The sequence below is a fragment of the Marmota monax genome, unplaced genomic scaffold (genome assembly GCF_021218885.2).
Source record: "Marmota monax isolate L192 unplaced genomic scaffold, Marmota_monax_Labrador192_F-V1.1 WCK01_AAM20220418_F8-fsc00004, whole genome shotgun sequence".
Classification (NCBI taxonomy): Eukaryota; Metazoa; Chordata; class Mammalia; order Rodentia; family Sciuridae; genus Marmota; species Marmota monax.
Genome location: NW_026692881.1, coordinates 18,767,853 through 18,782,498, shown reverse-complemented (window position 1 = coordinate 18,782,498; position 14,646 = coordinate 18,767,853). Strand labels below are relative to the sequence as shown.

Below are 14,646 nucleotides of genomic sequence, written 5' to 3'. Positions count from 1 at the left end.
GTTCCAGAAGGGATTGGTCTTATCTGCTACCTCCCTGCCACCACAACCCACACACAAAAAATGACTCCAGTCATCACCTGCTAATTAAGGAGCAATCAAGATGTCAAGATTCTAAATCTCAAACCAGGCATCATGGCACTGTGATCCTAGATACTTGAGAGACTGAGACAGAAGGATCATAAGTTTGAGGTTGGTCAGGGCAACTTAGAGAAATGCTCTCAAAATAAAATAAAAAGGGCTGAGCTGGGGTCAGTGGTAGAGCACTTGCCTAGCATGTGTGAGGTACTGGGTTCGATCCTCAGCACGACATACACATAAATAAAATAAAGCTCCATCAACAACTAAAAAATATTAAAATGTCCCTGGATTCAATCCCCAGTACCCCCACTCCCAAAAAAGATGCTAAATCTCTGGGCAGGTAATTGATACATATGGCTTAGAATGTAGCAGGTAAAGGTCCACCTATTTTCCCTATATTAAAACAACCTGGTCCTCCTTCCCTCAGGACCATGACTTACAGCCCTGGGCACAGCAGATGGCCACGAATCAGTAGTTTCTACCCCATGGACTCTCGCTTGGTCCTAACACGGAGAGTCAAAGACAATTCTCTGTTGTAGGGGACTGTGCTGTACATTTTAAGATGTTTAGTGGCATTCTTAGCTCTATTTACTAGACAGCAATAGTCATTGCCCCCAACCCACATGTGATAACCAACACTATCTAGACACTGCCAACTATCACACAGGGAGTAAAACTGCCCCCAGTTTAAAAGCACTATTCTAACCAAACTGCACCATCAATCTCACACAGAATTGTGTTTTGTCTAGTCTTGTTCCCTGATTGCCTCATGGGCTCCACACTCTAAATTCTCCCAGGACAAGACTGATGTTAGTCTCACAAGGGTAATTAGCCTATGAGGGAAGAAAACCAAACCAAATAAGACAAAAAAAAAAAAAAAAAAAAACCTTCAGAAAGTACTGGACCTAGGGACAAGGGAGTCAAATAACCCAGAAAAACCAGTCCTTCCCAACCTTTCCTGTGCCTCTTAATTACACTATACAAGCAGAGTATTAAGTGATCATCCAGTTAAAACTGTGGGGGTGTGGTTTTTGTATGACTGGTGAGAAACCAAACCAAGGCTCTCAAGCCATAACAGGGTGACAGTAACCCAGCACAATGTGAGTCTGATCCATAAATCCAGAACTTCACCAGAGACAAAGGAGTGATTACACATTCCATTTTTGTTGGCAATATACTCCAATGTAACCCTGACCTCCCCATCCTGCTCCAGAGCCACAACCAGAGGAGAAGGAAGTCACAGGTGTTCACACCACTGCCTGGTAGGTAACCAGAGAATTCCAAATCCCTGATGAAAATCACGTGAGCCAGGTATGGTACACACCCATAATCCCATTGACTCAGGAGGCTGAGGCAGGAGGATCCTAAATTTGAGGCCAGCCTCAACGACACTGTCTCAAAATAAAAGCCTCTGGGTTCAAGAAGAGAGAAAGAAAAAAAGCCACACGATAAGTTTGGCCAGTATTTGAAACCAAGACTGGGACCATGCATGCGTCACAGTTTAGTGGGAGCTCCTGGAAACGTGTTAAGCAAGAGAACCAAACAATAACAAGTATTTTGGCCTCCTTGATGGAAGACTTAGGAGAAACCAACGTTTTATGACTAACACAGTACCAGTATATCCTAAGCCACTTTCAGGAAAAGAACTCAGCATCACACTCAACCATTTGCAAAGTCCTCCTCTCTCCTGAGCAGCATATGGCTTCCTGATACCCTCCCCCCCTCTTTTGATGGAAAGAACAACTTGAAAGGAAGTCATCTCCCAAGATTGAACCACTATCTCCAGCAACCAACAACAGAAACCTCTTGTGAGGTCCAACATTCAAGTTCAGTTGACCCTGACCAGAGAAACAATGGCTACAGAGGAGCACAGAAATGGCTAAGGCAGGACAGCACTTAAGGCTGTTTCAGCTTGTTGTTTCAAATAGCAAGAAGTGCTAGGGAGGGAGAGTTAAGGAACTGTCTGCCTGCTATGGAACAGGGCAGGAGAAGAATTTTTTTTTTTTTTAAGATGGACACAATATCTTTATTTATTTTTATGTGATGCTGAGGATCGAACCCAGTGCCTCACGTGTGCGAGCAAGGCAAGCTCTCTACCGCTGAGCTATAACTCCAGCCCAGGAGAAGAAATTTTATGGCAGCTTTTTAAATAGCCCCATATTATTCTGTTTTCATGGACTAAAATTTACCTCTTCAAGGAAAAGGGGTGGGAAGGGGTGGGTCAAACTCATGGGATATCACTGGAGGAAGTGACTGTTTTCTTTGGCTCCATCCTAGATAAAAGTTTCAAAATCAGCAGATATAGTCCTCGTTTTCACCAGGTTACCATCCTGTCCATTGCTTTCTCATCAGAGACACAATGAAAAACAAGCCACGCTCCTCTAAAAACACAACCTCTTTCAACAGAGATGGCTGGGGGTCAAAAATTAACGTAAACAGGCTTGGGTAAGATCCATCTTCCTCACTTTCAGGTGACAGCAGGGAACAGCAGTGAAGCTGTTACCTACAGGATTCTTACAATCAGTTCAGATAAGGATTCTGGCCTCAACCTTTGGTAGTACAAACAAGCATCACCTTGGTGTCTGCTGTGTTATAGGCAGCTAGTTCCCTTCCAAGCAGGATCTTGCTTAATTTGTCCTGGACCTGGTGGAGGAAGGCTAAGCACAGAAATGTCACAGTGAGTGGGAGTCAACACTTGGTCTTCTGCAGAAGGCAGAGCATAAGGCAGGCAGGGGACAGAGGCTGCAGGTGAGAGACCAAAGCAAAGTGCTCACCAGGCCACACGTCAGCTCTGGGTGCAACACAGACCTCTGAAGTTCCAGTTTCCTTATGGCAACAAGGAGATAATACCTCCTTCCTTATGGGTGGCTGTTACTGCGAAGGAACAAATGCCCCAAGCAAATGCTGGCTAATATTCAGTAGTTCACTGTTAAACTAGAGGTTGGAGCTCCTACACTCCAGAGTGAACTGGGGATCACCATAGAAGGCTCTCTTTGTCAGTACTCTCTTTGAGACCCTAAGGCCACACTCTATGTCTAGGGAGTGACTAAAGTTCAACATTCTAGATGCTTTGCCATAGTCAGCAGCATTAGGCCAATCCAGAGCTTGTAGGTACCAGTTCACCCTTTCAAGAAAAAAGAAAGAAAAAATGTAACAACGAATCCTACCATTATGTACAACTACAGTGTACCAATAAAAATACGGAAAAAAAGGCAAAAAAAAAAAAAAGAATTAAGAATAGCAGCTGGGCACAGTGGTGCCTGCCTATAATCTCAGCTACTCAGGAGGCAGAGGCAGGACTGTGAGTTCAAGGCCAACTTGGGCAATATAGTGAGATCCCATCTCACATACATACATACATACATACATACATAAATAAATAAATAAATAAATAAATAAAAAACCAGCCCCTTATGCTAGGAGTTGGACCCTGTGCCTCCCATCATGAAAAATGAACAAAGCATCCTAAGAGGATACCAGATCTACCCTAGTTCCACTGGAAACCACTCATTTCCAGTATTACAAATCATCCCGGGGCTGGGGATGTGGCTCAAGCGGTAGCGCGCTCGCCTGGCATGCATGCGGCCCGGGTTCAATCCTCAGCACCACATACAAACAAAGATGTTGTGTCTGCCAAAAAAAAAAAAAAACTAAAAAAAATAAATATTAAAAAAAAATTCTCTCTCTCTCTCTCTCTGTATCTCTTTTAAAAAAAAGATCATCCCAACTTAAGATATACACAATCTAGATCTTGCCTAAAGAGAAAGGCAACATTCCAAAGTATAAACTGCTGTCTTGATGATGTATTTAGCCTGCATTGTACCAACTAGAACTTATATCCACTGGTCCTTCTAAACTGTGGAAAGAACCATCTGCTGTAAGGTCATTTCCTCACACCTCTGAATTCCTACAGCATTTTATCTCCCTCTAATATCATATGCCACCACCTGCTGAATGTTCCAATTACCTGTGCACTTATTCTATTTCCCCTACCTGACTGTAAACCCCTCAAGGGCAGGGGGAGCATTTATACCTCTTTGTATCCACAACATGCTTTGAACAGAATAGGTGCACAATACTTTTCAGATGTAGAATGCTGACCATAAGAATCATCTAGCATTACCAAATCGATGCCTTCCGACTCGAACATGAACTAGAAATTTACTAGGATCAGCAGACTAAGCAGTGCTGTTGCAATCTTCTTCACTGAAAAATCAGTAATATACCTGTTATTTATACATGCTGGGTTCTCTCTTAGCCACAAAACCTGATTTCTAATCTTGTCAGATAATAAAAGGACAGCATGCTTAATTGCATATTCCGTCTACAATTTAATATATGGTAGCATACCCCAAAGGTTTAGCAGGTAACTATCTTCTGAACTTTAGCTCTTCTAAGCACTAAAAGACTGTTCTTTAGTCAACACTGGAGCTTCCAAGTATTCTGTGTATACTGTCCCTTGCATGAAATAATTCATATAACCTGTGGCCCACTTGCCCTCTACAGATAGTGAAAGCATGCTACCCTCATTATTAGACTGAAGGGCCTTAATTTGTTCCTCCTTCTCTGTGTCTGTAAAGGGCATCAATACCTGTAAGCCCAGACCTTTCTCTTGGCCACAGGCAAACTCAATACTAAGAATCATAGCTGGAAGCCAATTTCACCTTCTCATCTGCAGGGGCCAAAAAAAAAACAATCTGATCTGTCTGGAATGCTCTTCCCCGGCTCAACTGTCCGGTAAACTCCTACTCATCCTTCAAGACTCAGATCGGATATCACCTTCTCTGGAAGGCCTGCCATGTCCATCCCCAACCCAGCCTGATCTAGATGCTTTCCACCCTGTGCTATCCTAGTCCCTAAACATTTCTGTTATAGTCTCAGCTCACTGTTTGTCATTATTTCCATACCACTAAGTCCTGGAGGCCAGAATCTCTCAAAGCATGGCTAGAAACAACCTGGATCAGAAACACCTAGGGAACTATAATAGAAACGCACATTCCTGGGCCCTGACCCCTGACCTACAAAATGTACATCTTAATAAGCCCCACTCAGGTGACTTTTATTATTTTGAGAACTGCAGTAGAGTATAAACTCCCTGGAAATAAGAACTATCTTTCCATCTTTTATGTCCAATGACGTTCAATAAATGATCAAAGTCCCCATGCAGTGGCTACAAGCATGAAATTCTTCCACAGAGTAAAATGCAAATGGCAATATGAAGAGCAAGCAGTGTCTTTTCCCCTTATCTGGGCAGGTGAAAATAAATATGCCCAACGAGAAAAACACAGTGATCCTACTCTACTCACACAACACTGGCAACACAGTCTAAGCCACAAGAAATATTCAGGATTTGGAAGACACCCAGGTTTAAAAAAAAAAAAAAGTCCCTTCATTTCTCTAGCTAATGAGCAACTTTTGGCAAGTGGCTTAACTTCTGTAAACCTCCCCCTGCACCTCTGTAAAAACAGAATAACACTACCACGTAAGCCAGGGAGCTGTTACACAGATTAGGTAGAAAACATAAATGAAAGGGAAGACCTATTGGGGGGGATGTGAATATAGACAGAGACATTTTTTTAAAAAAGCAGAATTATCACCAGGTAATCCTTAGGAAACTGGATTTTTTTTTTTTTTTTTTTTTTTTGTAGTACTGGGGATTGAACCCAGGGCCTTGTGCTGCAAGGCAAGCACTCTACCAACTAAGCTATATCCCCAGCCCAGAATCTGGCTTTTGTGTGACTCCAATAGAGAACATGGTTACACTGTCAGACACAGAAACACTAGCAATGTACAAAATTATACAACCCAAATGCTTCAAGTTTATGCAGGAAAGGCTTGAGGCAGGAGACAGGGTGGGAAGGGCCTTTAAGAGAGCCTTTGATTCAAGTTTCTGCCAGGAAATTGTTCAAAAAACAGGCCTCGAGATTCACCTGCTGTTGGGCCTCTAAGATGCTCCCATGACAACTACCCCTTCCATCCACCTGCTGAGGATTTTAATTTAATGCTACCAACTACTTTGTTCTCTCACTTAGGTGAGTGGGGGTTATTGGACACAGGCCCTCACCTTCTTGCCAACTCAGTATAAAAGACGAATGGTATCTTGGTACAATAAGAGACAGCCTCCCTTGGCACTGGGGTTATAGCTCAGTGGTAGAGTGCTTGCCTAGCATATGTGAGGCACTGGGTTCGATCCTCAGCACCACATAAAAATAAATAAATAAAATAAAGGTATCATGTCTATCTACAACTTAAGAGAGAGAGAGAGAGAGAAACAGCCTCCTAATTCTAAGTCAACATATAATGGTAGGCACCAAAAGAGATGCACAAACTCAAACTCCTGTGGGCTCCTGCCCACCTCACCTTCCACCTCTGCAAAAGCACTGATCAGTCCTATAGCTTCTAGTTTTCTGTATCCCTGAAGTCTTGCATCCCTTAGAAATGAGTAGTTAAAAATAACAGTTGTTTATTAAATGCCTCTTATCTGCCAGCCAAGGTGCTAATGTTTTATACACATTTTTTCATGAAATTCTCTTCAAGAAAGCATTATTATTGCCAGGCACAGTGTCACATGCCTGGAATCCCCGTGACTCAAGAGGCTCAGGAAAGAGGATCACAAATTCAAGGCCAGCCTCAGCAAAATACAGAGACCTTGTCTCAAAATAGAAAATAAGGGCTGGGGATGTAGTTCAGTTAGTAGAGTGCTTGCCTTACATGCAAAAGTCCTTGCCTTACATGCACAAGTCCCTGGGTTCAATCCCCGGAAACACACACACACACACACACACACACACACTAGAAAATAAAAAGGGGGGCTGGGGATGTGGCTCAAGCAGTAGCGCGCTCGCCTGGCATGCGTGCGGCCCGGGTTTGATCCTCAGCACCGCATACAAAGAAAGATGTTGTGTCCGCCAAAAACTAAAAAATAAATATTAAAAAAAAAAACACAAAAAACTCTTCTCTTTAAAAAAAAAAGAAAAGAAAAAGGACTAGGTATGCAGCTCAGTGGTAAAGCACCCCTGGGTTCAACCTCCAGTACCAAAAAGTAAAAAAATAAAAAAGTATTATCTGCACTTCAAAGGTGGGGCTCAGAGGCAGGAAGCGCTTGTACCCAAGACCCTGGGAAGCCAGGATATGAATGCAGGTCTTTCTGGCTCCCCAGCCCTGCTCTTTCCACTCTGTCAAGCAGGCCCTTCTCTCCCACCAGGGGTTGACATAGATGGGAGGCTTCATCCACCCTCTCTCCAGCGGCGCTCAACACTCCTGGGCTCGCTCACTCTGCCCACAGGTTAAAAGGACAGCTTTCTTGGAAGGGAAGAGAGGTGTTCAAACTGGGGTCACCACTTTATTGGCTGCATCAAAGGAACATGGAAAATTAACAAAGGCAGTAATGGAATGTTTGAGGATTTTCAGAGAAGCTTGCTTTTAAAAGAACCAAGTGAATCAAGAGATTTGCTTACCTAGCACTTTCCTCAGAGAGTCAACCAGCCTTCCCTCGTGGGTTCTGGTCTGAGCTCATCTGTGGCTTTTCCTGCCTGTCCGGGTGTGTGTCTGTCCCCACACCCTTACAGCCCTACCGCTTACAGTTGCACATTCCAATGCAGCCATGCCTCTCAGACCACAGAAGGGGTGGGGGTGACCAGCGCTCAGAAGCACTGGAACAAATAGTTGGCAGCAGCTGTGTTCTCTGCAGACAGCAGTTGGTCCTGGCTGCTGTTTTGTCACTCACACTAGGTTACGGTGTCCCTACTTCAAACAGCAGCTCACAAGCAATCAAATCTGCAAGGGTCCGTTTGCCTTACAAACTGGTCCATAGGGCCAAAATGGAGCCAATTCCACACCCTATCCCCCTGAGGTGTCCAGACATCCCTCAGCCACACAGCCCTGACTACATGCTTGAAAGGAAGAAAGCCTTCCAGAGCCTCCCCTACACAAAAACAGACCCGCCTCCTTCCCCAGCCCTCCCCCAGCCCCTTCAGAACCAAAGGACTCTCCTAATTTGCCCAATCAAAATGGAGTGGGAAGAAAGGGAGTTTTGAGCAAGAATCCCATTCTGTTTCTCCCGTCCCCAGCCTCACCCTTCAACTGTCCCTCCATAATGCTTCATAAATGGTTTTATATGTTTAATGGAAATCAGAACTAGGCAGCCCTAGAGCAGGGGGCCTAGAGGTCAGGAGCACCTAAAGCAAGCAAGCAGGAAGGACTGGAAATTTCTGTGTGGGAGCTGGCCTGTTAGGATGGCGAGATATCTTCTAAAATATTCCCTCCATCCCTAAAGCAGCAGTACAATTAACAGCTCCCACCCTTCTTCCCTTCCCCAGCCCAATCCAAGCAGAACCATTCAATTACCTGTCTAAGACCCAAAAGGAAAGGCATCCTGCAAGAGCATCATCCACACTAACGTTTGGAACAAAGGGCTCTGAAAAGTTAAGGTCTTGGAATAAGCATGGCCCTGGTGTGCCGGCTGCTCTGTGCTCCCAGTTAACCAGCCTTCCTGAGCAAAGAGAAAGTAAACAGAGTCCTGGGACCAGGCAGGCAGCTCCCTCCTTTCCCCTCACCGGCCCCCCCACACCGCCTGGCTCTGACCCACCCCCACCTTCTCGTGACATCTCAGACGCAGCACAGCCCAAGCTGTCTGCCAAGGGGGAAATGACATCAGTTCAGGCACAGTAGAAAAAACTTCAGACAGCTGCTACGGAATACTGAGGAGGAAGTGCTGCAACCTCCGATGCCAGTCTGAAGCCATGAGAGCCCACAGAGGGGCTACTGCCCCTCCCATCAGCTCTTCTTACTGGGAGTAGTAAATCAAGCCTCGGGAGCTGAAGAGTGACACTTCTCTGAATAAGGATTGACTCTGTAACTCCCGAGGTATTGTTTCTCCTTCTTGGGAAAGAAAATCAAGCCCAGTGACTGTCAGTTTCACATAAACTTGCCACCACCACCCTTGCCAGAGTCAGTGTTCAATAAACAACATCACAGTAAGCCTGGCGGCCCCAACTTTCTCCAAAAAAGGGGGACAATTTGCAATGACAGGCTGCAGAGGTACCTCCTTTACCAGCTAAGGTAGGCCTTGCTACGTTGGACACTGACCTCTCAAGCCCTCGCTGGACAGGAGAGTTTATATTTCATAAACAAACTGAGGATGTACAGGTGCCAACATCTTTCCTCACTTGTCTTACAAAAGGTACAACAAGTCCCACGACAGCCTCCAAGTGGCCAGTAAAGCAGATCAGCTATATTTAAACCAACTCCTGTTTCAGAAAAGTTCACCCCGTTAGGTTTGTTGTATTTCCTTCCCTAAGCCCAGTTCATGGAGAAAAGGGTTCTCTAATATCAAACTCTGTCCAAGACACAAAGGCCCTGGGCTTGGACACCCAATCTGGCTTTTCCTAGGCAGTGGTCTAAGCACCTCTCCCCTGGCTACCCTCCCTTGAACATCGAGGTCATAGCAGCTCTCCCCAGATCTGAATCCTAATCAAAGACAACACAAGGAAAGGATAAGAGGTCCATGTTTAGATGTTGACTTGCAGAAATGACTCCCCCCCCACCCAGTGCTAGGGACTGAACTCTAGGCCACATACATGCTAAGCATGTGCTATACCCTGAGCTACATCCCCAGCCAAGAAATATCAAGAAGTCTTCAGAGGAATTTTGTAAACCCAAAGTTACTTTCTAATAACTTCTTAGACTGCAGATGACTTAAAACAAGTGTAGCTCACCTTTCTTTTTATTTTCTGCAGAATTTTCTTTCAGTAATATTTATCAAAGGCCTCCATGGCAGTGGCACTGTGCTAGGCATGACTCATGTCAGTCAGAAATGATTCCTGCAAATTAGTATCTGTAACCCCCACCTAGGACAATAAATTAGCAGTACACAACACTTAGAGCACAGCGAGGTGCCAAAAGTACTTTTTGATCATTAGAATCTAGCCAGACACACAATGTGCTTACTGCAGGTTGCTACTGATGGTCGAGGTCAGATTGACTTTTCTGACAAAAAATGAATGTGCCACGCTGGCTGAGCCATTTCCTGGAGGCTCAAGAATGGATTGCAGCCTCATTGCTATGGAGAAGAGAAAATGGTTGGTGTGTAAAGGGTGGCTTCTGCAGGTGTCTGGGGCTAAGGAGCCATTCTTTAGCAAATAATGTATTCTCAAGATGTGGTAAGATGGTCTGTCCCATAACCCTGACAACAGGCCAAACTGCTAGACAGACAAGGCTGGACATCAAGGCATAGCTACCCGGGGAAGTAGCTTTCAACCCCTTCCTCTCATTTCCTCAGTTCCCTGGCAAGCACTGGGAACCAGAAAACACATGCAGCATTATTAACTTTGGCAAGTGAACTGGAGGAAAGCATGTCCTAGGCCGCCTGTGGACAACTCTGGTCTGCACTGACCTAACAAGACAGACCAGCACCTGCAGTTCTCTGGCACAAGTACCATGGCATAAGTTTACCCATTCATTCATCCACACCCACTGAATGTCTACCATGTGCCAGGCATTGTTCTCAGCACTGGGGATACTGCCATGATCAAAACACCCTGAAAACCGTGCTTTGTGGGACTGGGATTGTAGCTCAGTGGTAGAGTGCTTGCCTCACCCGTGTGAGGCCCTAGGTTCGATCCTCAGCACCACATAAAAATAAACAAATAAAAATAAAGATTAAAAAAAAAAAAAAACAAGGGCTGGGATTGTGGCTCAGCAGTAGAGCGCTTGCCTAGCACGGGCGGGACCAGGGTTCGATCCTCAGCACCACATAAAAATGAAGGCATTGTGTTGTGTCCATCTACACCTAAAAAATAAATATTAAAAAAAAAAAAAAAAAAACATGCTTTGATGGGCTATGGAAAAGTTTTCCACATTTCTAAGTATTCATTAGGGGTGATCTTAGAAGAAGTGGAACTGCAATATCACTAGAATACTTTCTTAAGTATAAAAATTCAATCAAAATGATCACAATTGCATCACAGATTTCCTGATTTTCCCCTACTGAATCATCCTTTCATGGATGCTACTCAAGACAGTGTTTCTCATCAGCAATTAACTGGTTTATCTTCTTCCTGTGTGCAAGGCAGCATTTAACATGAGACATTACACCTACCACATCATATGCTCTGAAAAAGTGACTGTTGGCAATTTTTCTCACTAACCTACTTCTCTTCAACCTAGCCCCTTGCCTTCTAACCTTCACTGAATACGAGATCAGGGGTGGGGGTAGGAGAAAAAGAGGCTGAACTGGCAAATTCAGATACTCCCAAGAAGGTGAGTTCACTTTCTAACATGCCCTAGAAATATCACCACAAGCTAGTGACAAAGAAGTCATCTTGGGATTTAAGAAGCAAGATGATCATTAGCCACTTCTGCTAGCCTGAAAAAAAAAAAAACAAAAAACTTTTATGTAAGTGATCCAGATTCATATATGATGGGCCAAAGACAAGACAAATCCTTCTTCAAATAATTTAAGTCATCTACCTGCCAATGCAAAATTAAATTAAAGGCTGAATCTACCAAATTAAAAAAAAAAAAAAAAAAAGGCAAGTCACACTAAACTAGAATTAAGGAGGATTACATTGTTAAGCTACTGTAGGTTAACCACTGTTCATGGCCCCACGCAGTGTCTGAGTTAGAGATTCACAGACCCAGCTTCCTCTGACCTAGTGCAGAAAACCCTCAATTAGAGCACACTGAAAATGTTTCCGTTTGGACTGTTTAACTTACTGTTTAAGAAGACACACTGAAACAACATATATGTTCATGGATTCATTTTTTTACTCTAGTCAATTTAAGTATCTTTTGACAACATTTTTCCAGGCCGTCTATACATTTTTAATCTTTCAATTCTGAGACAGGGGCTGGGGATGTGGCTCAAGAGGTAGCGCGCTCGCCTGGCATGCGTGCGGCCCGGGTTCGATCCTCAGCACCACATACAAACAAAGATGTTGTGTCCTCCGAAAAAAAAAAAAAAAAGGAGAACCTCAATTCTGAGACAGGATTAAAAAAAGAGACTTATTTGTTCAACTTTGACCATGAGCCAGATTCTACACCAGAAATTCTAACTAACCAACAACTCACTTGATGTCAAAACAATCTTATGATGAAATATTATTATCCTTACTATTCAGCTACAGAAACTGAGGCACATGGAATTCATGTGATTTGTTTTCTGTTGTTTTTCTGTACTAGGGATTCAACCCAGGGACACTTAATCACTAAGCCACATCCCCAGCCCTTTTTTTATTTTGAGGCAGGATCTCACTAAGTTGCTTAGGGTCTCACTAAATTGCTGAGGCTGACCTCTAATTTGTGATCCTCCCGCCTCCCAAGACACTGGGATTACAGGTGCACGCCAGCTACCACACCCAACAAATTCATATAATTTGCTCAGTGTCATACAGCTAGCAGTGGGAGAACAAAAACTCAAAGTCTCTGTCTGGGTGCAGCGGTACACACCTGTAATCTCAGCAACTAAGGAGGCTGAGGCCAGCCTTGGCAATTTAGCAAGATCCTATCTCAAAATAAAATAATTAAAAGGGCTAGGGGTATAACTCAGTTATATAGTGCTCCTGGGTCTAATCCCTAGTCTCTCTCTCACACACACACACACACACACACACACACACACACACACACAGTCTTTGGCACCAAAGACTTTTATGGTGACACAGGAGGTCAGATATTTGAAGACCAGAAGTTATAAATACAGAAAAAATAAACATTAAAAAACAGAACTGAGGTCTGCCACTTCTACTGGAGCTGACAGTGGTATTCTGGAGTGTGGAATCAGGGCCTGTGATTTCCGCTTTGGAGAGCAGCGTAACGTGAGGTAAATGACGGAGAAAGCTTAAAGTTCTCTCCTGTTCCCAACACAACAGATGCCCACACAGGGAGCAAGCTAGAGACATTCCTAGGCTTTGGCTCTCAGCTACCATAGGGGAACTGTTCTCTCCCTCACGTCATCTGGCCCACTGAGTCTAAAGAAGAATAGAGCTGAGGGCCAGGGGAAATCTTATTTTGCAATCAAGGAATCTGAAGAAAGAGGGTATCATCAGAACAGGACAGCAAATTGACAGGCTCAAAAGACAGGAGATAATCTCTAGACCTAAGGCCATTTTTATTTTCAGGAATTTTTGAGTCAAGGCTGCTTTGTAGCACAGCACGTATAAGACTTTTTTTTTTTTTTAATCTCTTTTTGAGTTTGGGTATAGATCTATTTAAGTGCCTTAAAGTTCTGGCTCAACAAAGAAGAAGTACATACTAACTCAACCCCAAAAACAACCTGAGTGCCACAGAGCAAGTTAAACCAAGACATCTTCATATCATGAGCGTGAGGCTTCATGTTAATAAAAGGATCCTGAAGTAGTTTGGGGTAAAGCCATTGGTCATATTCCAAACCCAGATGAAAATCTGTAGAACTTTGCCAAGCAAAAATACGAAGGACTGCTTGGTTGCCAGAAACCAAGACTTCTAGCTTATCTATGTTCTGGGACTGGACAAAGGCAGACATGTAGTATTTCTTGCCTCTGCTGAGGCAAGAAATACACACCTCTCCTGTTTTCTGAGCAGGACAAGAAGTTCTACAAGTCATAGGCCTTATTCCTTCTACAAGGCATCCATAAAAACCCAAGTTGCTGTAACAACAATCTCACTAATACGCACCATTATAATGCACAAATAAAAACTTTTTTTAAGAAAGAAAGAAAACAAAACAACAAAGAACCCTATGGTTGCTTTCCTATTACTGCTTCAGGGAAGATGGTTGAGCAACAATCCTTGACTACAGTATATAATCACTTGCAATACATCAAAGGAAAATTACAACAGATATTGATATCTAATATTTTATAGACAAAAAAAACTTGAGCTTTAGAAAAGTTAAGTAACTCATTCAAGGATGCATACCCAAACCTGGCATGGCACACATGCCTAAAACCAACTACTTGAGAGGCTGAAGCAGGGGCATCACAAGTTCAAGGTCAGCCTGGCTGGATCAGTAAGACTCCACATTAAAAAAAAAAAAAGGCTGGGGGATGAAATAATATTTTTATATTAATTATAAGTGTTGCTTTTTCCTCATTTGGGATTCAACTGCTACACTGAACAAAAATCAGTCTTGCCCTGGAGGATTGATTGATTGGTACCAGGTACTGAACTCTGGGGCACTCAACCACTGAGCCACATCCCCAGCTCTATTTTGTATTTTATTTAGAGAGAGAATCTCACTGAGTTGCTTAGAGCCTTTGGCTGGCTTTGAACTCAAGATCCTCCTATCTCAGCCTCCCAAGCTGCGGGGATTACAGGCATGCACCACCGCACCCAGTGATTTATTTATTTAATTACCCAGTTTGGAAGAAAAGACAGGCACACACAGAAGCAAACATAGAACTCTATGATAAATGTTAGGGAAGGTATAGAGATGGCAACACAAGAAGAGCACAAAGAAGGAATGTTGCAGAAAGATAGAATGGCCAAAGAAAGTTTTATCAAGAGATGGCTACTAGAACAATAAGTAGGGTTTGAGGAGGGAAAATGAGCACATTGAGCAGTGCCAACCATGAATAAAAGTATGGAAAC

General features: G+C 43.5%; 1 protein-coding gene across 8 annotated transcripts in view; it reads right to left on the bottom strand.

Moving 5' to 3' along the window:
- Wbp1l (WW domain binding protein 1 like) overlaps window positions 1-14,646 on the bottom strand; it is a 79,934-nt gene that overhangs the window by 28,862 nt on the left and 36,426 nt on the right. The window contains exon 1 of one of the 8 annotated variants that reach the window (XM_046450008.2): window positions 8,425-8,569. The exons of the other annotated variants lie outside the window; for them this stretch is intronic. Coding sequence (XP_046305964.1) covers window positions 8,425-8,451 — 27 coding nt within the window. The 5' untranslated portion in view covers window positions 8,452-8,569. Of the gene's footprint in view, window positions 1-8,424; window positions 8,570-14,646 lie in introns of those variants that run through there. 8 annotated transcript variants of the gene reach the window in all.